The sequence below is a fragment of the Megascapheus bottae genome, chromosome 19 (genome assembly GCF_031878675.1).
Source record: "Megascapheus bottae isolate mThoBot1 chromosome 19, mThoBot2.hap1, whole genome shotgun sequence".
Lineage (NCBI taxonomy): Eukaryota > Metazoa > Chordata > Mammalia > Rodentia > Geomyidae > Megascapheus > Megascapheus bottae.
The window spans coordinates 30,229,667-30,253,269 of NC_143527.1; the positions used below are offsets into that span (position 1 = coordinate 30,229,667).

The 23,603-nt window shown below is 38.4% G+C and overlaps 1 protein-coding gene and 1 long non-coding RNA gene across 2 annotated transcripts in view; one reads left to right on the top strand and one right to left on the bottom strand.

Moving 5' to 3' along the window:
* LOC150049790 (uncharacterized) overlaps nt 1–23,603 on the top strand; it is a 153,430-nt gene that overhangs the window by 10,098 nt on the left and 119,729 nt on the right. Inside the window, exons 2-5 of the long non-coding RNA XR_016538886.1 lie at nt 10–198; nt 1,734–1,788; nt 8,682–8,827; nt 15,028–15,103. This is a non-coding gene — a long non-coding RNA (uncharacterized LOC150049790). The remainder of the gene's footprint in view (nt 1–9; nt 199–1,733; nt 1,789–8,681; nt 8,828–15,027; nt 15,104–23,603) is intronic.
* The window catches only part of Dsg4 (desmoglein 4), a 41,219-nt gene continuing 37,355 nt past the window's right edge, over nt 19,740–23,603 (bottom strand). Inside the window, 3 exon segments of the mRNA XM_090353610.1 lie at nt 19,740–20,504; nt 21,995–22,209; nt 23,323–23,386. Coding sequence (XP_090209736.1) covers nt 19,740–20,504; nt 21,995–22,209; nt 23,323–23,386 — 1,044 coding nt within the window.

A 23,603-nucleotide genomic window follows, 5' to 3' on the forward strand; every position in this document is an offset into this window, starting at 1 on the left:
TTCTCCCAGGGAACAAATCCAGGCAACCTGCAGCGGTCCTCAGAGGTGTCTGTAGATGATGTCTAAGGTGTCCTTCCTGAAGAACTGCTCGTGTGCTGTCTACCTCAGGAGTCTATGGGTGGCCTGCTGGGCGGTTCCTCCCCACCCTAAACCAAGGATTGGCCTTAACAGAAACACTTGCATCACTCCATCTGTCATGTAAAAACTTGGACTCACCTCAGTTCCTGCAGCAATGAAATCCTTTGTTGGAAGCTGAAAGGAACACTCATAGGCTAAAGACAAAGTTGAATAGGCAGGGACCAGATGAATAATAAATTAATCATGACACGGGAGCACAAAAGCTGGCACTGTCTATACTGAAAAACAGTCTCGTTGGCTTCTTACGGCTCCAGAGGAAGCTGAAAAGCAAAAGGAAACTTCCAAAATTCCCACACACAGACTTAGGGAAGAGCAGTTCTACTCAGCCTGACTATGTATTTGGTCTAAAAGTTAATTTAAATACCCTGGGTAATAATATGTGTTATTCATATTATTATGTACAACCACAAAGAAAAGAATCCCATTTCATTAAGCAAGTATTAATTCAGATTTTTGTAGAGTTCCCTAGATGTTGTAGTTATTTGAAGTAGAAGTGTAATGCATTGGAAAATCAAATCAAATCAAACCTATGAATACTCAAATGACATCTTTCTCATGTTTCACCTATAATCTTAAAATTGTGTGTTGACTAGTAAGAAAAGTAGGTTATTTTTGTGCTTATTTACTTACTTAAGGCATAACCTGCTTCAGACTGGTAACTTTTTAAGCATCTGGGGAGACAAGAAGAACTACTCACATTATTTTAGTTAAGCTTGCTTTTAACTTTAGAACTTTAAAAAATGTCCATAATATTCAGTAAAGGCTTTAGTGGAAGAACATTTTATTTTTGAAAGTGTCTATGTGTCCGAAGTTTTTTGTTTCAGGGAATTCATTTAATCCTAGAGTATTTAAGCAGAAGAAAGGGCAAAATTAAACAAAGTCCAAGAGTTGGAACATTAAAAAAAACAAACCATATGAAATTTTGAATTGCCTCTTCTATATCTTTAAAGAATGCCATTGGGATATTGATGGGTATTGCATTGAATTTGTAGATAGCCCTTGGCAAGACTGTCATTTTCACAATGTTGATTCTTCCAATCCAGGAGCATGGGAGGTTTTTCCATTTCCTTAGTTCTGCTTTAATTTCCTTTTTTAGGGTTTTAAAGTTTTCATCAAAAAGGTCCTTTACATTCTTAGTTAAGCTAATTCCTAGGTACTTTATTTTCTTTGAGGCTATTGTGAAAGGAGTTTCTTTCCTGATTATTGCCTCGTTCCTCTCACTGTTGGCATAAAGGAAGGCAGTTGATTTTTGAGGGTTGATTTTATAGCCTGCTACTCTTCCAAAGTTTTGAATCAGCTCAAGGAGCTTGACTTCTGCCTTCAGAGTAACTGATATTAAAGGCATGTACTACCACAACTGACGCTAGCTTGGTCTGTTTTAGAATTTTTTTTCCTGATACTAGAATGAGCGCCTATACCTTAAATGATACCTTGGACAAATCTGTTGGATACTGAGGCTAGAAGAGGAATGATCTGTGAGCTTTTAAAATTTATTTCCGCTTGGAAAGACAACTTTGAGAAGTCAGGTGTGACATTCTTTGTACAGGTTCCTCCAGATGCCATAATTCATGCTTCATGATTTTGTATTTTTTTAGAACAGACGACAAAGAAGGATCAAATCCTTTCTGACAGGATACGCTGAGGAATAAGGTGAGTCTTCGGGAAGTAAGAAGTGTTTTTTTCTGGGTCCAGAGTGAGCAACGGTGAGTGAGTAGAAAGTGGGATGAGCGTTATTCAGTTTATTAATAATTCATATAATGAGGAACTTGGTCACCAAAATGTCATCTTTCTGAGTTTGGTAATAGAGGGAAGAGTTTGGGGGATATATGTGCTTTTTTTTCTTAAAGGACAGTCAGGAGAAATAGAGAAAAATTGATAGACATTAGAAAGAACCACCATAATGTACCAGAACGTATTTTTGAATAGGAAAATTATGAATATATGTTATTTACTTTTTGCATTGCATCATATTTTAATGAAAATGTATCAGTTTTGCATTTGTTTGTTTTGATCCTTCTATGTAGTTCAGATTGACCTCTAACTTTGAAGTGCTGGGATTACAGCTGTTAACCACCAAACTGGCTGTAAATATATTAGCTTTATAATGAAATAAGGAAATTATTGAAAAATAATATGAAGGAAGAAAATCCTTTGTGAAGAGCATTCTAAACTCTGAGGTGAACAATAAACTGTCAATTCTTTCTCATAATTTTCACATATTACAGTTCTTCAGAAAATTGCTGTGCCTCGGACCAAAGACATTAAAAAAGTAGTAAATATGATATGAGTGGTCATAGTTACCGTGTTGCATTCTAGCTGTGTCTCACTCTATTCTGCTTTACTTTTCTTGAAATTCCAATTTGTTGACAGATTAAAGAATTTGTTCTTAAAAAGGATAATTATTACTCCACTTCCTGAAGAGAGGTTAAAGCTTCGCTAGTACTTTACTTTTGTCTTGTGAAACACAGCTTAAGAGTTCCTAATGGGTGGCGTGGGCTCCCGAGAGGAGACTATGACAAAGTTCTTGTGATGTGGCTCACCACATCTACTAGTCATACGAAGCCATGACAAATCCCATCCTCCCTCCCCAGGCAAACAGAACCCTGATGATTTTTACCCATGTGCTATGTATGGTCAGTGCTTTGAAAAGTAATGAGGTTCCCTGGTGTTTGGGACTCTGTTTCCACGCTTGTAGGGAGGATGTGTGGAGGTTCATTGTCTGAGGGAGGATACACAAGTGTCTTCTTGGACTACCCAGGCTTTCTCTTGCTATTTTATTTATGTCTGGGAACAAGATAGAAGGAAAGATTTCCAGTGGTTTCTGGCTGTGTATGGTTATGTTATCGCTCTGGGGATAATATCTTGAGAACCGAAGCCCAGCTTGAAACCAGCTCTTGCTCAAGAGGCTAAAATAAAAATGAGAATCATAACAGTAACAGCTGTTAAAAGGGAGTTTCCTTGCATGCATATTTGTACTTTAGTTATGAGTGCCATATTGGAAATAGAAGAGTCAGAAAGTAGCTTCCACTCATTACAGGTTTAAAAAATGAAGGAAATATCTGGTGGCTGGGGTGCTTATTCCTCTAATTCTAGATACTTAGGAGGCAGAGATCTGAAGATCTCAATTCCAAGCCATCCCAAGTAGAAAAGTTCATGAGACTTTCATCTCCAATTACCTACCAAAAAAAAAAGTGGTGCTGTGATTCAAGTGGTAAAGCACTGCCCTTAAGCTAGAGCTAGGACAGCGCTAAGGCTCTGAGTTCAAGCTCCAGGAGTGACATCCCCCTACCCCCCAAAAAAGAAACTTTCTCTCTTTGTTGTACATAGAGCCATGTCCTATTATGGTATAAGGGGTCAAACAATAAGCGTAAGAGTGACTACCTATTCAAATGAGCAGTCCATATATGCATATATACATGTATATATGTATATATGTATGTACACATGTATATATACATGTGTATATGTATATATACATATATATGTATGTATATATATACATATATATGTATATATACATGAAATGGCATGCAAAGTCAATAATCTGTTGCTTATCAATCAGTTGCTTCCTGTTATTCAGGGTAATAGAAATCATAGACATCTCCCATTAGGATCATCACTTGAAGGCATCCAGACATGTGAATAATTACTGAAAATAAGGCTGCTGAGCTGTTTCCTTTTGAATAGTATGCAATATGGTTTACAATTTATGACATCTTTATTTTTTAAAGGATGTCCATAATTTAAAAATAAATCATATATGGACCCAGGCTTGGACTCTCAATGGATGAAGAGACCTTTCTACGCATTTTACTTATGCTACAGTGAGGACCAGCATCTTTTGTTCTGATTCATGCTTGATTCAGCAATTGCTTATTTGTGGAGGGTATTATTGTAAGCTACTAAAAAGTGTGACTGAGGAATTTTCCAGTGGACTTCATGTTCACTTTGGCAAAGTTTTTGTGATTTGTTGGAAACAAAATAGACGATCTTGTATCTACTTATTAAATGTGCCTCACAAACCATAAGTACCTTCCTTCTCTGAGCTTTCCCAATAGCTAGATCTCTATCATCTCACAGGTAGCTAAGGCAATAGACCTATAATGTTTCTCTTTTCTTGCCTTTTGCCCAGGTCATCAGAATGCTAGTGTGTGTGTGTGTGTGTGTGTGTGTGTGTGTGTGTGTGCCCACACACCAATACTGGGGCTTGAATCTAGAGGACTTGGCCCTGTCTCTTAGTATGGCTTTTAAATGCTTTTTTTTTTTCAAAGCTAGTGCTCTACTACTTGAACCACCATTTTATTTATGGCTTTTTGGTGATAATTGGAGATTAAAAATGTACAAACTTTCCTATCAAGGCTGGCTTTGAACCAAGACCCTCAGATCTTAGCCTCCTGAATAGTTAGGTTTAAGCCAGGGTCACCCAGGGTGAATGCTCTTGTTAAGAAGAGTACAGCTCCCAGGGTACTTGGAACACAGTCAAGACTACCTATCAAGTCTCATAGAGGTTGGCCTGATCCACCCTACTTTCCTGTCCATGTCACACAATTTCTCCCTTTCACATGTACTCTCTGTTCTTCCTAGACCTCAAGTTTTTTCTTCCTCAGGTTTTTATTCTGTTTCTCTTTCCATTGGACATAAATTCACTGTATTCTGTAACTATGCTATGTCTCTTCATTTGCAAGCTGTAAATCTTCTTAAAGCTAAAGAGCACAGTTCACAGAAGTCCTCAAATATTTTTAAACATCAGGGGTTCCTTGACTTCTGTTTTTCAGATTCTGTCAGTATCATTATTGGCAATTTCTAGAGAAAGGACTAGTTTAAAAATAACCCCTTTTGAAGTAAGTACCAATCCATCATTCCACCCATGGGGAGAAATAACAAGTAGAATATCCATTTGTTTTTCAAGAGCTGTACCAGGAGACAGGCCCACCATTCATAGTATGGTAGCATGGAAGTTTCCTACAGCGATTCAGATGTGGATTTTCTAGAGGATAGCATCTGAAAGAGGAAGGGGAAGCATTCTCCAGGTACTCAGCCATCATTGTAGTTGATCACTGGCTCCAGCTGGGGAATGAAAGGATGCCTGTGGCTCTCACACTGAGCAGCCTGGCATTTTTTTTGTGGGTCATGGAGCTTGAACTTGGCCTGGGTGCTGTCCCTGAGCTCTTTAGCTCAAGGCTACTGCTCTACCCTGCCTGGAGCCAAGCCCCGCTTTTCCCTTTTCTAGAGGTTAAGAGTCTCAGGTCCTTTTGTGCCTGGGCTGGCTTTGAACCTTGATCCTCAGATCTCAGCCTCCTGAGAAGCTAGGATTACTGGTGTGAGCCACTGCGCCTGGCTCGCCTGGCATTTTTATTCTTCAGAGTCAGTGCATTTTTCTATCAAAGACTCATAGTACTCTTTCTACCTAACGAGGCATTGCACATGGATACTTTTGTGATTAGTAAGTTGATGGTTAAGTTTGTGGAGCCTGTAAAACCTGCGTATTTTTACTGTATTCTCTTATTTTAACTAGAACCTATAAACCTTCCTGAAGAGATTAGAGAGACATTCCAAATGTTTCCTGTTTTTGCCAGTTTCAGGGATAGAATAATACTTCCATGTCACATGAATTTGTATTTTATTCATCTCATGTTTAGAAAAACATTTGAGGTTTTAGCATAAACATCTCCCACATCTGCAGTTTTAGATATGTCTGACTAATTTTTCTTTACATTAACATCATTATTCTATCCATTGACATTATGAAGCGGATTAGACTCTATTACCTACCTGAACTCTTAAAAATCTGTCATCTGGCCCTACATTAACTTTTCGTTTGTTTTGATTGGTCATGAAGCTTGAACTAAGTCTGGGCATTGTCCCTGAGCTCTTCAGTTCAAGGCTAGCTCTCTACCACACTGAGCCACAGTACTACTTGCGGTTTTCTGGTGGATTAATTGAAGATGAGAGTATCATGGACTTTCATGCCCAGGCTGGGTTTGAACCATGATCCTCAGATCTCAGTGTGTGAGCCAACTGTGCCAGACCCATTTTAACTTTCTTGAGCATCATTTCAATTTAATTTCTTTATGAAAACTTGCCAAAATTCCCATAGGCTTAGTCTAAACACTAAATATATTTCTCAAAGTACCATTCTTGCTGAATTATTTTATATTCTTTGCTCTCAGCCTGGCATAACTGTCATACACATGACCTTTTTCAGAAACATTTACCTAAAAAGAGATGAGTGTAGAGAAAACTCCACCTGGGTTCTCTCTCCCTCATGAGTCATCTTTGGCTTCAGTTTGGGTCATGAGACGAAAGGCCGATTTCATGGAAATTTGCGTCTGATTCTCACCTTGAGCAACATGGCGATTTAAGATTAATTATCCGATCTCCAATCTCAAGTCAGAGTTGACAGATTCTTAGGACACCTCTTTATTTCCTTAGACTTTGAAGTGAAGCAATTTATTTTAAACTGGGTGGGTCAGCCTTCACTTGAATGACATGCTTTGACTTATGATATTTTACTTCCAGTTAGGAGTTTCACTATATTGAAGTTTTCCAATGCATTCAATTAATCTATCAAAGGTTTCTTTCTTTCTTTTCTTTTTTTCTAGTCATGGGGCTTGAACTCTAGTCCTGGAAACTGTCCCTGAGCTCTTCAGCTCAAGGCTAACCACCCTATCCCTTGAGCCACAGCACCACTTTCTGTTTTTCTAGTGGTTAATTGGAGATAAGAGTCTCACAGATTTTATTGCTTGGGCTAGTTTTTTTTTTGGGGGGGGGGTGTCCATGGGGCTTAAACTCAGCCAGGGTGCTGTCCCTGAGCTCTTCAGGTCAAGGCTACCACCATACACTTGAGCAAACCCCACTTCCCGTTTTCTAGAGGTTAATTAGAGGTAAGAGTCTCAGGTCCTTTTGTGCCTGGGCTGGCTTTGAACCTTAATCCTCAGATCTTAGCCTCCTGAGTTGTTAGGATTATAGGCGAGAACTACCATGCCAGGCAGCCTGGGCTAGTTTTGAACTGTGATCCTCAGATCTCAGCCTTCTGAGTAGCTAGGATTTCAGGTGTGAGCCACTATGCCCGGCAAAGGTTTCCTTTTTTTTGAAAGAAGGGGCTGCCTATTAAAGTTAAGTATTTCTAGGAAGTTATTCACATCTTTCAGTGTCCTCAAATTTATTAGTCCATATTCTCATGGAGCACTTTTTTCTAAACATTTTAAGGAGGGGTTTGTAGGATAAACATAAAAAATCAGTAACTTTTCTTTAGTAATGAGAATCTAGAAAGAAAGCTATTAAAAGAATCTATTCAAAGTATCAATTAAAAGTATTCAAATATTTGGAAGTAATTTTCTTATGAATTCATAGACTATATTAACAAACAGTATAGCTAAAAACAATATTATGTTCTGAATAAAAGTAATTGCTGTTATGAAATAGCAGTCTCTTGAAAGGGGCCTATTTGCATTTTTTCAGACTTGACTGGTCATCTATATAGGTGATAGAAAAAATGAGGATTAAAATACAGAACTCTACAGAGTTTCTCCTAAATGTTTTATTATGCCATATTTTTATTAGCTTTACTTTTTACAGGTATCTATGAATTAATATTCTCTCCCCAAAGTCTGTATATGTTAAAAATAAAAACATATTGGTCAATCATACAGTTCCTAGTTTTCTCTGGGAAGGGTAAGTGAGCTGGGCACTGGTGGTGCATGCCTAGAATCCTAGCTCCACAGAATGCTGAGACCTGGGAGTGTGGTTGAAAGTCGGCCCTGTCAGAAATCCCATGACTTTCTAATTCACCACCAGGAAAAGTGAGAAGTGGAGGTGTGACTGGAGTGCTAATCTTGAGCAGAAAACGTCAGGGACAGTGCTCTGGCCCTGTATTCAAGCTCCAGGACTGTGCGCACGCGCACACACACACACACACACACACACACACACACACAGCTATACACACAAAGAAAAATGAAAAAAGATGCTGTTGGATGCTTGAAAACATTCAGTCAAAAAATGAACTTGCATTCAAATGTGAAAAGGTATGTCATACCTTTGTGTGTATACCTTTGTCTATTAATAAAATAATAGCATACACAGTGAGCTGTTGAATTCCTTTGAAGCACATATTTTGTTCTAAGCAAGAACGTTGTGGTCTGAAGATAATTGAACTAGCAAAGGTGTTGCCAGCAGGCCAATGGGGTGCATTTTTTTTTCCCTGGTGTGATTAGTAGAGATGTGTACTTGAATTGAGAGCGACAGGAACAACACTAAGAACATTTCTTTTTGCTAGTGGCTTGAAATAAGAGACCTAGTGGCATTTTTATTGCAGAGGATAATGAAAAGAAAATTGCTCTTCTGGCAGTGGGTATTAAGAAGAAAGAAACTGGCATTACAAGTTGCAAGAGAATTCAGTAGTGATTTCTGAAGGCCTGTACAAAAGCTTGCAAGAATCTGATCCTGGGGTTTGGGACAGTGTTAGAGCACTTTCCTTGCAGGCTCAGAGCACTAGGTACAATATTTAGCATTACCAGAACTCTTCTTTCATTTTTCCAAAGTAAAAAATTAAGCCAAAAGTTGACCACAGCTGCACTGTTTGGCCCAGACTCAGGAGGTAAATTCCAGCCTATGACTGCATCTGAACTGAAAGGGAAACTGAAACTCTGGAGATTCAAAAAGTTATCGCCATCATCATTGCACATTGGTAAGCTGTCAGTCATGGAGTGTAACATAGATTCCGTGTGTGTGTGTGTGTGTGTGTGTGTGTGTGTGTGTGTGTGTGTGTGTTGAAATACTGGGGTTGGAACTCAGGGCTACGGTGTTATCCCTTAGCATTCTTAAACAAGGCTAGTGTTCTACCACTAGAGCCACACCTCCATACCGGGATTTGTTTTGCTGGTTAAATGGAGGTAAGATTTTTGTAGACTTTCTGCATAGGGTGGGTGTTAACTGTGATCCTCAGCCTTCTGAGCAGCTAGAATTACAGGGCTGAGTTCCTACCTAGGGCCTGGCTGAATTCTATCATATGGGCCTAGTCTTGGACCAGAATGTCAACTCCAGCAGATTCCATGTAGAGCTCTGTGTCTAAAGATTTTAATGAGGTCATAAATTACAACGTAAAAAGCACGGGAAAAAAAATCTCTTTGTACGTTCATGGAATGAAATATTGTTTAAGATGTACTGTATAAACTTCAAAAAGTTGTGTGTTCATTGTTTAATTTAGTTCCAATATTTTAAAATTACCTTGTGATTCTCTTTTTAACTAACATGCCGTTTTCTTAATAGTTATTTAAACTTGAAATAAACCAATGAAAGGATTTTTAACAGTTTTGTGCAAATCAAGGTTTGATTCCTAACCACAGTTCTACCTTAAATTTCTGCTGCCCATCTAGGATTTTTGTATTGTTGCTGTTGTGATGATGATGATGACAGTGATGATGATGATGATGGTGATGGATGGTGATGGTGGTAGTGGTGGTGGATACGATGTTCTTGATGATGATAATGGTGGTACTTGGATTGAACCCAGAGTCTCACACATGCCAGTCTATGTGGAAGAAGGGTGTGTTTTAAGATAAAGACATTCCTGCCAGGCACAGTGGCTCACACCTGAGCTACTCAGGATTACAGTTCAAAGCCAGCCTGGGCACTAAAGAACAGGAGACTCATCTCCAATTAATCACTTAAAAAAAAAGGGGGAAGTGGGGCTGTGGCTCAAGTGGTAGCGTGACAGTCTTGGGCTGAAGAGCTCAGAGACCACACAAAAAAAATTGTGGAGAATATATTTTCATCAAAACAGAGTAAATTGTAGAAATAATAAATGCTTGTCTGTTTGCCTCTTGGTGTTCTGTGGCTCATGAATAGTTTGCCTCAATTTGAAGTGTTCGAAATATTATTTATCTTAATAAATAGGACATTATGATGTCCTATTTTGGCTGAATCTGGCCTTGACCCTGGGACCGTCTTCCACAGCATGTTATATTATTATGCGTGTACATGTATTTAAACTGTTCCTTCTCTAACAGGAGGAGAACGTTCATCAATTTTTAAAAATCACTTAATGAAACTAGGACCAGTGGCTCATGCTTGTAATCCTAGCTACTCAGGAGGCTGGGATCTGAGGACTGCATTTCAAAGGCAGCCACTGTAGGAAAGTCCTTGAGACTTCATCTCCAGTTGACCACCTGAAAACTCTTAGTTGCTCTGTGGCTTGAAATGGTGGAGCGCTAAGCCTTGAGCAGAAAAGCTCAGAGACAGAGCTCAGGTGCTGAGTTCAAGGCCCATAAGTGACAAATCATTTAATATAGAAAATAGAGAAATAACTGGCCAATTTGTCTCTATATCTGGTCTTGCATACTGTCAAGTAGTTCAAGTTAAAACAGGAATGCTGACTTTAAACAAGACTCTAGTGATATGAAGCGATGGGCTTGTGTCCCCAAATCTTTTAGCGATTGTCCCAAGTTTCTAAAATATTTAAGATACTAATGACTCTTCGAGGTCAAGAGCCCAAACAGCTTCTGTCCAAGTTCCAGATTCACTGAGAGGCACAGGAATGAAAGCCGTGTCAGCAGCATTTCCTCCCTTCATCTTATATTCTTGTCCACAGATTCACCATAGAGACAGAAAGCACAGGACAAATTTCCAAATCTTTACAGTGAACACACTATTTTCCATGCTTCAGTTTCATGGATGTTTCCAGTCTCCTTTCCAGCCATTTCTGGCATGTACTTTATGCTATTTCTGGTCTGTATCACACCAGAGTGCACAGTGCTGGTGGCTGTTCTACACTTACTCCCTAATAGTACTTCTCTACTCTATGCTAGCTAAGCTCAAGATTCACCTCCAGTGTAACATCTCCCATCTCCCTGGGTCTGCATGCCTAGAGTACCCATGTAAAGCTTTTTTTTGAAGATTATATTGAAATATTTGCTTGAGTTTATCTCTCTAATTTGTCTGTAATGTCTGTAAAGGTAGACCCCTGTCGTGTTCTTCCTTGTACCCACAGTGCCTCTTCTGCTTGTGGCAGATAATCAATAAAATTTGTTGAGCTCTATGGGGAACTCGGTGGCTTGAAAGCCAGAGAAACATGTGGGCTAGGATGCTTGCCTGTGAGATGACATCAAGGACAGGTGTACCAGCACTGAGAGGAAATTTAAGACCAGGGTAGAAGATACCAGATCTGAACGTAATTTGGGACATATTTTATAGGCACAGGAAACTTCTGCTAATTTAGCATTTGGAAGCCCAAGCCAAGTACAAGGGGAGATGTAGTCAGACAAAAAGTCTATTAAACCAGGTTCCAATGGCTCATGCCTGTAATCCTAGCTACCCAGAAGGCTGAGATATGAGGGTTACTGTTCAAAGCCAATGTGAGTAGGAAAGTCTGTGAGACTCTTTCCTCAAAAAAAACACCAGAAAAGTGGTGCTATGACAGAAAGTGGCAGTCATGAGAAAAAAAGGAGCTCAGGGGAAATACCTAGGCTCGAGTTTAAGTCCCCCAACTGGAAAAAAGTGAAGTGTTTGTGATTGCTTGTAATATTCATGAAAATAACAATTCTTGAGCTTCACCCTAGATTCAAAAGCAGAATATTAAAATCAGTAGGAATTACATATTCGTAGAAAACACTAATGTATATTTTACTATACATTCCTAAACCCTAGGTGTACCCAGTATAGATTCCCAATAATTTCTATATAGATTTGTCCCCAGTGAAATATTATCCGGGTCTGAATATTGTGAATTGAGAAGGAAGTTGGAAACTCCTATTTTTAAGAATATACTGAGAAAATAATAATGCATAGTGTAAACTGCATTAGCACATTCCCATAAAGTAAAGTAGGTACCATAAATATGTAAACAGACATTGAATTCAGAGCAAAAATAAAAAGGTCAAGTGTTTGAGGGCTTAAGACTAGCTTGAAAGAAGCCAACACAAAAATTCCCCCAAAGGGAACACAACTAGGACAGGCAGCCATTTTATCCACCCAACTTTCCTAGAACAGGGACTTTACCTGTGCTCCTCCCTGCATACTTGTGAGGTTGGAGAGGGTGGAACAGGTGTGGCTGTCTTGAGAACAGGCAGGTAAGCACAGGCTCCTAAGCCTCAGGGCGGGTTCCCATCCTTCTTCCTCCTGTGTCTGCAGGCTGCCTCCTCCCTGTTCTCCCTTTCTCTCGTCCTTCCTGCTGCTTAATTTTCCTTTTATCTACTGAGCCATTCCTCTCTGGTTTTCCTCCCCATTACTCCCCACTTTGTCGTTTCTCTCTTCTTCATTAACCTCTGGGTAGAATGTAAATCTAGTTTCTATTCATTTATCAATCTGAGGAAGTTTTGTTTTATATTTTCAGTGGAAAAAGTAATTACCCCTGTGATAACTTTTTTCATTCTTGAAAGAGCAACTGATTAACATGCTTGATAGTCATTTAGAAGTCATTAAAACACACCATGAGAGCACCTAGAGCAAAGGAAGCTTCAGTGGAGAGGGAATGAGGGTGGGACAGGGGTTGCTGGAAGCTGAACCCCAATAACGGGGGAGCTGTTTGAATTTAGATCTTCTGTCAGTAAATCATGAAGGATAATACAGGGAAAATGGAAGGAGAATCGCAAAATCCCAAAGGATGCTTAAAAGGCTTTTCAGAAAAGTTATCTGTCAAGGGACAGCTTTTCCTTGACTTCCTGGAGTATTTATTCCCAAGTTTCTGAATTGGGCACAAACATCTTGTAGGTTTGTGACCTAGGTACCAGACTTTTACCTACAAAGAAATACTTTAGAATGGATTTCTGCTAGAACAAAGACTCTGAAATTCATTGTTCTTTTTGTAAATATTTAGTACCTGATAGAGAGCATCTTGTTAAACAGAATTAGGCAATTGCAAACCCAGAGACCATAGTATCCAAACAACTAGCTTTTTGATGATGAAGGTCAAAGATGGAAGGGATGCCTTTGCCATTGTGTATTAGAAATAAGAGTCTGGACCAGAATTCCCATCCCTAGTTTTCAGGACATCATGACAAAGTGCCACTGCAAAATGAGGTCTCTCAAAAACACGGTGGATTTTATCCTCCAAAAGTTGAGAGCCCAAGCAAAGAGAGTCAAATTGTGGGTTTCATATAAGTAACTGTGAAGAAATAGGCTGCACTACAACCCACTGCCTTTACTCCATGTGGATAGACTGTCTCCATTAGTACTGATGACAGTAGATTCTGGTAGATGAGAATCATGAAATAATCATTTTCACAACTCAATTCCTACATACTTCAGGGGTGTGGTGACTTCCTTACTTCTCTAGTTCCAGGAAGAGGATTTGAAAAAAGGATCCACCCAGAGCTCATCTTCATATATTTGAGCAATACCTAGGGCAGTGAACCATCTCTCATATGCATATGCATAGCATTTGCTCAGCTCCAAAAGTACTGCCCTAGGTCACTTAGGGAAGCTAGGCTTCCCCACCCATTACCAGTGTCAGAAGTTGCTTATTGCTTTGAACACATTCATACAATTCAAACATTTCAGAGCCTGACAAACCTAAGAAGAACTCATATTGTGGTGTCTAGATTTATTTTAACTATGACCTGTATTTAAAACACATACATACAGAGGAGACAAAAGTTTTATGTAAAACAAAAATTTTATAATATAAACCTCACTCCTGCTTTTGGTAATGTACATGGATGTTGTATCTTTTATGTCTTTTTTTTCTTTTTGCCAGTTTTGGGCTTTAGCTCAGGGCTAGAGCTCTACCACTTGAGCCTCAGCACCACTTCTGGCTTTTTTTTCTATGTATGTGGTACTGAGGAATTGAACCCGGGTCTTCATGCATGCGAGGCAAGCACTCTACCACTAGGCCAAACTCCCAGCCCCTTTTATGTCTTTTTTAATCCCATTGAAATATTAGTATATAGTTAGGCATATCAAGACTTATCTAAGAATTAGACCTGGATATGAACAAAATTCTCAATCTAGTCATATAGAGTTATAAGCCTTGTAGGTAGAAATTGAAACATCGAATCCTCCACGGAACAATAATCTCTAAGACTTCTCTTTTATTTTTTATTTTTTTGTCTTTTTTATTGTAATTAATAGAAGGGTTACATTACATTTGCCAGATATAATGTATGTTTCTTCACAAGCATTTCTACTCTTTCTCATGTTTTTGTTCCCATTTCCCCCCCCCACCCCTTCCCTCATCTTGTTCCTGGCCCCCATTCCCTATCCTATTTCAAATAAACATATATACAATGTACCAGATAACAAGGTAAGATGCTGTAACAATATGACATAACCAAGGGACTTCTCTTTTAGAAATAGAGGTGTTCTCATACCTACAGCTAATATAAGAGACACTTTTGTGATGATGTTAGCAATTGGATAAACAAAATAACTCAATCCATGAATACTCATTTCACACACACATCAAATGTCCAATACATGCTAGGCATAGCCTGGACCTTGAGATATAAAGATAAATAAGATAGTGATACAATCTTGGATCAGGATATGTCTTCAAGATAGGGAAAGAAAAGAACTAATTATGCACCCAACCATAAGAATTACCAATTACTCTAAATTTCACAACTTAATAGGAAGTTTTTCCTTATTTTGACTAGATTTTCTAGCTGACAGAATGAAAGATGTTTTCTCTTTCAACATTTCACTGCCAATCAGTAGGTCTGCTGTAGAGCTTAGTGGTTTCATCTTCAATTTCTCATCCTTTTTCCTGTTGAGCTACATGCTTTTCTGTTTTAGTCAAGGGTTCCTGACCAAACATGCAGGGTTTGCCAAAACATGCAGGGAACAGATCACACCCTTAGTATGAGAGAAAGGATTTCTCTTTTATTCTACAGAAACCACAATGCCTAAGCCAGGAGGTTCTTCTAGAATCTGTTTTCTCTTTTTCCTCTCCAGAGGAGGGAGGCAAGAGGAAGGAATCTGGAAAATCTGGTTCTCTCTACTCTAGTGACCACTGGACATGTTTTCTTAGGTAGGTTGTGATACAAAGGAGACTGCAAGAGGTCTTCTCAGTGGCAGGTAAGTTTCCTTGCTCGGCTAGTGAATGTCTCCCTCTTGCACATTCTCAGCTTGTTTCTTCTAGGCAGAATATAGGCTTCCATACCCTGCTACCTATCACCAATTGTGCAGATTTTGAAACTGTCCAGGTCCCATTACCAGAATAGGATAACGTATTTTCCTTAATTGTTTATTTCTTTCCACAATGGGTTTATTCTTCTAAACGACACTTTTGGTGAGGTTGGGATAGGTGTAGTGTTAAAAAGTTCCTGTTGACTTAACACAATATATGACTTGGTCCGGGAGTACTATTAGATTCAAGTGCACAGTGGAGACATTCTGAGTCATTGCTAGAGAAGGATTCATACAGGGCTGTGAAGACCAGGCTGCTGAACAAACAGATAACGCCCACCAGAAATAGTGAATGAGTCTCATGAGCCTGACATGCCTGCTGGGAAGAGCTGGCACCTCAGCGTGTAATTGTTATGAGAGGGGTAACTGCATAAGCCAAATATTTCCTCGTATGCTTAAGTCTTCTGAATTTTTTGGTTTGTTTAAGTGATGAAACTCTAAATACTATACTCTAGCTTACAGTACCACTTATTAGAGTAACTTCTCTTCTGAAGTATCTCGGGACAGGTGGGACAGAGAATGCAAATTGTCCACGTTAAGGGTGTCAAAGAGAAGGAAAGAAATGGAAATGTCTAGAAACAGAAAACTATAGCAAATAGTCTATTACACGAATTCCACTAACTGTGAAAGACAGAGGTAATATTTGGATACAGACACTCCCCAACGTTTTGAGATAAAGACTGAGGATAAGACGTGTTTCTCTGGAGAAGGAGAGCTTCCCTTATCACATCAAGTCATTTTTCTGGCATTGTTGAGAATATGTTTTCCCCTCAAACTCATATTTGAATCTAAGGACTTTTTTTCTGCATTTTTAAGGCATCCTTTTATTTTATTTTATTTTATTTATTTATTTATTTATTTTTGCCAGTCCTGGACTAGAGCTCTACCACTTGAGCCTGAGCATCACTTCCAGCTTCTTTCTATGTATGTGGTACTGAGGAATCGAACCCGGGTCTACGTGCATGCTAGGCAAGCACTCTACCACTAGGCCAATCTCCTGGCCCCTCTAAGGACTTTTCTTGATGGGTATATAAACCTAGTTCTATCAGTAGCCCGCAGATGGTACCTGGGAGATGTCATGTGGTATTGTGGCTTAGGTTTTCTCAAGATGTTTTGGGGGTAAGAGATCTTTTATAAAGTTCAAAATGTTAGTTCTATGGATATTTCTTAGAAAATTGTATTTCACAACTTTTCTATTGCTATGCTACTCATATACTCATAGAAAGAGGATGATGTACATTTCCATAGAATGTAGACCCTATTATATTTTGAGTCGATGATAATGACTTCTGTCAAAACCACTTGGGGACAGCCACTGCAGAACTTTCTTTTTTTTTTTTTTCATACAGCTGAACTTTCAATTCTGAGTTTTCTTCTGATTTCATTTCTGTTCTTTCCACATGTAAAAAATGACATTATTCTTGAGGTGAAGGACTGGGACTTAGTTACATATATATATATATATATTTTTTTTTTTTTTCTGCATGGAGACTCCTATAGTGTTAAGGATATTTCCTGGGCTCTGTGTTTTTAGATTACACTGCCATCTTTGGGACATAGTTGGCCTAACTGGATGCTAACAATTGCTCATGATCTTGATTGCCTACTTGTAGTAGGATTTGGTGACATAGGCAGTTAGTCAAAATATCTGTGAGTGCATGAGATTCAAACAATTTTTTCACAACTCATTTTTACTGGGATCATTATTAATAGCCTTATCTGCCTCCTGTTCATGACAGAACAAAAACTTCATAAGAGATTTTGGATTCACTGTTCTGTTTTGAATATTTCTTTTCCTTTTCATGCATTTTTATTGTTGTTAGAAAGGAGACATACAGAGAGGTACAGTTACATAAGTCAGATAAAGAGCACATTTCTTTTTTATATGTTTTTATTGTAATTAGTAGAAGGGTTACATTATATTCACCAAATAGAGGGTGTATTACTTCACATACATTGATACCCTTTAAGAGCACATTACTTTTGGAATAATGTCATCCCTTCCTTCATTCTCTCCCAGTTTTTCACTCCTGTCTCCACCCAGTTATCTAGTCCATTTTCAATCTAGTGTGTACCACTGCTTCAGTTGTTGACCCTTTATCCTTCCATTTCTGTGCCCCTGTGAGAGTGGGCTGCTGAGCTGCTCTCTACCAGCCTGAAGATGGAGAGTGGCTACTGCGCTGCGATTAAACTGATTCCTAGCTCAGTTCACTGAGTGCCAGTGACTCTATTTTGGGGAGGCTTTGGGCCCTCCATAATGGATGGACTATTACAGAAAACAGTGTGTTTGTACCCTTCCCACAAGTGATTTTATGTCTCCATTACATAGTTTAAACTTCAGTCAAATGCTTAGTTCGAGTTTATTCTTCATTTCTCAGATCTCATTATCTTCAGGTTTTAGTACACTTGCACTTTGCATATATATAATTCTTTTTTATATAATTCTTAGAATTACTGGTGTAGTGAATACAGATTTGAAGAGAGAAATGTCCATGTCAGGATGCGCCACAAAATGGAGCAGGTGGTTATGGAGTGAGCGTCAAAATGACCCTGGACCAAAGGTACTGGGTTAACCCATGGATCTTATCAAATTATAGAATAATGGAATATATATAATTTTTTCTCATTTGAATAATTGAAATAACAGTTCGTGGTACATGCAATTAGAAAGCATTGCAAAATATACAATATTTTAGCCATCCTGAACCCAAACTTCAAAGAACCTAGTTTTCAAGTGACGTTTTGTCTCAACTGGAAAATAACCAAGTCAATAAAACAGACAAAATTAATTATAGTATTAAAACACTGTCCAGAATATCAAGCAATAGATTCAAGGTTTTACACATAAACTAGTTGGTTGTAGACACAGAAAAATGAAGAATTGGCTAAGAATTCTGTCAGATATCACAAATTCTGCTACAGTGTCTTTATAAGGAACAAAAATAATCAAGAAGCATTATAATTTTTCCTCCAAAAGGATTAATCCCTGAAAATAAGTTTATTTCATTTACACCATCTTTCTAGTCATAGTTGCTACAATATAGTTCACATATATTACAAAACACCACCTTACCAGAATATTTTCTTTTGCCAGCATTATGCCTAAAAAAATAGTCTCTCTGTGTATTTCCATTTCATTCATTAAATATAGGTAGTAGTGTTAGGAAAAGAAATGCAACTTGATAATGGAGTTCAATAATTAGTTAATTATTTCTTCATAGGAACTCACAGACCTATTACAGAGTTTTATCTAAGTCTATAATTGAATTAGGAGCTTTTGGTCTGCTTTCTAACCAAGACCAACAGTCAAAACCTAGTAGCTTCTAAGTAAATACTGATGAAAACAAAATTACAGATGTGCCTTTGGAGAGCATCTGGTTGTCAAATAAAAGCTCTATTTTTGGGGTCAATGAAACTGATTAAACAATTTTTGATTTTTATTGACATGATTAGCTAAACTAGGAGAAAAATTCCTGTGAAGAGGAAAATATTACTACTTCTACTAAGTTCTGTTTTTTCTATAGACATGATGCTTTTGTAATTCCAAATTATATAACTGTCAATATTACAGATCAGTTTTTTGTATTAAGCTTTCTCTTGCTTAACATTGTTAGCCTTGTGAAATGGTTTGATGAGAAAATGACTTCTTATATCAAATGATATATGCTTCATATTCCTTTTCAATTTATACAGAACATTCCCCTTTTCCTATGGACATTTTAATAGAAATATGGCTCTAAGGAAAATCATGGCTGAAAAATGTAGATAAAACATTTGCAATTTCCAAGAATAAGAGTGTCTTGGTTTACATGACTGGTTGTCTTTAGGGCTCAAGACCTGTAGGATACATGCAAAATGAAGTATGGGCTATAAGTTGTATAAAAGGATCCACATTATTTGACATCAGAAAGAACTACAAAGGGCTTACCTAATGTGCTCAGCTGTATTGATCCCTCAAAAGCTAGAATCAAAGAGTGATGTTGGACTTAGAATATTTGAATATTAATTGACTGTTAAATATTGTATATCACATAGCTTTGATGGTTATATTGGCAATTATTATGTACAAAGGTCTCCTTATAGAACATTGAGAGTGAATCTCAAAAGCTATTGTGTCTGAAGATCCTTAAAATTTGTGATTTTTATCACTTTTTTTTTGAGCCAAATCAATTCATTTGGAGGCATATCTAGGGTCAAGTAACAATGGGCAAGATTATGTGATAGGATCCAAATCTTCATTCAGCAAGACAATATTTATCTCCTGTATCTGTATCCTTTTATTGTTTTGTTTACATAGTCTCTCCAATTTCTCGTTACTATGTAAATATTCATAAAAGGATATTCATCTGAATTATGATCAATATAATTAACTTCTGCTCGGCATACCTTCTGGTCTTACTTCTGACCTGATTCCTTTTGGTATTTTTTTTCATGTTTAAAAGTCTGTTACTTCAGAGATTAATGTGGGAGGGGAATAGTTACTGAGGGGAGTAATGTATGTTACTGTATCGTGTTACTCTGTGTCGAGACGTTACTGGGGATGTAGAGTCAATGGTTTGGCTTATGTGAATGTCCGGACACATTTGTGTCACTTGAATTTCTGGCCCTACTAAAATACCACTAGTCATCACAGGCCCCATACAACCATCAGCCATGCTAGCGTTGCTCATGTCAGGCAGGCCAGGACTAGACATCACTCTCTCAGCATAGTACACATTATGGGTATTGGCTATCTCCGCAGGCACACAGATATTACCTTGCACATCATAGACAGGCGCCATTACTGTTTCTGTTACGACCACATTGGGGGGAAGCTGAGGATCAAATACAATTGTAGTGGGTTGGATACACGGCTCAGTGGTTGTGTAAGTCTCAGTCACTATGATATCCCCATGAATCACAGGTTCACATGTTGCCATTTCTGCTTGGAATTCAGCCTCAGAGAGAGTCATTCCCGAAGACTCATTGACAAAGTAATTAGGTCCCAGCAAAGGAAGGTCGGTACTAATAGGTATACAGGCCTGCTGGGAAGGAAATGGCTCGATTTCTGTGTCTAAGCAAATCTCAGCAAGAGTCCTAAATTTTGGATCTAATGTTTCCATGTAGCTTTCATCTAAGTCATCCACAATCCAACTGCAGCAGCCAATGGAACCCACTGGAGAGCCTACTCCCTCGTGGTCATAAATGAGCAGGCAGTCATTGGCTGGTCGGCTTTCATCTTCATCTGCATATGCATAAGCTTTCTAAAATGAGAAGAATAATGGGAAATTAGAAGCTTCTTTCCTTAAAGCAACCAATGATGTATAGCACCAAAGATTCAGAGAACTCTAATCTGAAAGTATTTTAAGGATTAAAAAAAAATCTGAAGAGAAATGGATGTTTTTCATGCATTATTAAAATAATAGACATTGTAGGGAGATTGGTATGCATTCCTGAACCCTAGAGTTTGAAGAATTAAGGTGAAGTGAGCAAGTATTATTTTTCATTAAGTGTTTAATTAGTGGCTGTGTTTAAATATTTGGGATTTATGTTTCTTTGATTCTGAGGTGGTCTAGAGAAAAAAAGGAATTGCATTCTGTTATGTTCAAAATACTTATGTAAGAGTCATGTGATCAATTTAGAATGAAGGCATTCTAAACTTCAGAGAGTACTGTCAGAATGTTCATGAAGATTTTTTCTGTCATAAGTTAAAAGAACTGGATGCTCTCTGGAGTGAGGGTTAACCAAAGAAAGGCAATGAGAGATTATTTTCTGTGATGCCAAACATTTTAAATCCAAGCTTTTAAAGTAGAACCTTAGGGGAAAAAAATCTTAGTACAGTGTTTTAAAATAGAATCTTAGGGAGGAGCTCAATATGCAGAAAAGAACAGATGAAAGTAGAATCTTCTTCTGTAAATAAAGGAGTGAGCAGAGACCTCCTGCCTCTCTTCCATTTCCCCCATCTGCTTTAGCCCTTGAAAAGTTCCACTGAAACTTTTTCTTCTTCTTCTTGAGAGTATTGAGGTTTTGAACTCTGAACCTCATTCTTTCTAGAAAAACTCTCTACCAACTTTTTAATGACCCCAGGCTTTTATGGTTTAGTGTTTCTTTTATTTTTTTTCCAGATAAAATTTCATGCTAGGATTATAGTAGTGTATCACTATATAGCTGGACCATTTTTAGAAAAAAGTTTGGTTGATATTTTTTTGTTTGTTTGATTTTGTTTTTGTTGTTTTTCCTGCATTGGCCTCAAACATAATCCTGCCTCTCAAGTAGCTGAGATTTTAGGCACAGATGTGGCTGGCCTGTGGAATATAAATCACTTCCTCTTTTTTATATCATAAATAACAAAAGATTAGGAGAGAATGAAAGGTGAATATTTTGTCTAGAGTGAAACAGTTGTAGAATAAAATCTTAAAATCAATCATCCTTGACATGGCTACATGTCATTTTCTCCTTGGCCTGGTGCTAGACTTTCAGGTCTATAATTGTAAATGAGTCAGTTGGCTTCTTGAAACTAAGAACTCTGCTATTCAATATTTTGGTAATGACTTAGGTAATGGTAATCCCTCTCTACATCACCTTTATAATAATGATAAAAAATTTAAAAAGTAATATTTGGGCACCAGGATCATCTTGTAGATTGGATCACGGGTGAGTGGTGATGCTGAGGTCTAATGGCGAAGGGGACATTGAGCACAATTTCTCAGGGACTGGAAATGGAACCGGTGGCAGTTTCATGTGGGAGCCTCACCTCTGAGAAGTAGCTGTCCAGGAAGGCCAGGTTCAGGCCGGCTGTGTCTTGGTATTCTCGCAGCGTGCCCATGGTGGAACTTCTCTTCCTCAAGGCTCCCGAGGTAGCGCCTGCTGCCACCAGGCCTGCGGCTGTTCCAACACCTGAGTTCAGCTCCACTCCCGACACACCTCCTTCCACTGTGCCTCCTCCGGCGTAGGTGTTGGTGTAGATTTCTGAAAAGACAGGCGTTGTCATTACCGTGCCAGAGAGTCCCATGCTGCTGTAGCATCCCCAACATGCCAGAAACCCACCACCTTATGCCACAGAGAAGGTACTGGAAAGATGGATAAGCAGTCTCAGTCTGTGTATTCAGAATCTTCAAGTTGGCAGATGGGAAAACAAAAAAAGTAACAGATGCAGCCAGCTATCAGACATGGCCTTCTGTGTGTGCAAACCACTGTCTTTGTAGAACTCGGTAGCCAGGAGCTGAGTCTTTGGCGTTGGGGCCTGTGGGGACAGGGGGCCCAGAGTTCTTCCCAAGCCAGGAGCAAGCATGCTGTCAAGAAAAGGTGCATTTGATCTAGCCCTGGGTGCAGAGCTGATTCTCTCAGGAATAGTCAGCCAACCTAAACCTGAAAGGGGGTCAGGCTTCCCATACTAAAAAAAGCAGCACTCCAGAACTGTACAGTCGTTCTGCTTGGTTCAACCATTGCCTAAGGGTTGGACATTTTTCAGTATTGTCTGATGTACACCAGACTCTGAGGACAGTTACAAGATATTGATAATCAATGGTAAGTGTGAACTTAAGAAAAATTCTTCAGTGTATGCATAGAACACCTAGGCTGTGCCTGCTTTCCTTTTAACACCTCAGAACATAAATAATCACTGCAATGGCCTGTAGTCTACACTAGGCACTATTCTAATGCGTGTATTATGACACATGTGTATACACACATACATATAAAAACTAACATCTATAGCAGATTATATATATGCACCTATATAAATAAATTCGATGTACATATTTATTCCTCTCAGTAATATGGTGAAGTACGCTCTTTACTAAATTCTCTATTGAAAAGATATGTTAGGTTTTACTAACCTAGAAAAGTGGCAGAGTTAACGATTCAACTCCAGCATTTTGGTTTCAAGAGTTTTACTTTAAGATTGGAAGATGATGTGGCAACTTTAAATATATCACTTCTCCCTCTGAATATACTGTCTCACAAGGGGACTAACAGATAGGCTACTTTTTTTTTTTTTTAGAAGTGCGTACTTTTATAGAAGATTGGTCTGGCTGAATGGTGTTTCACTGTAAAAGGAAAAACAATTTAGCATCCACTGACCAGAAGAATCAATACGATCCTGGGTATTAGAAGTTGCCATGGGTGGACATACATTTAGCACATCCTGGAATGAAAAAAGGAGGTATTAAAATACATTTATTAGAATTTTACATTTTTATTTGTATCTTTAGATAGTTGTTCATAGGGGTTGCTATTTAACAAAGCAGTTTATGAATACAACATATCTTTTTTTTGGGGGGGTGAGGTCAGTTGTAGGGCTTGAATTTAGGGCCTGGGCACTGTCCTTGAGCTCTTTTGCTTAAGACTAGCGCTCTCCCACT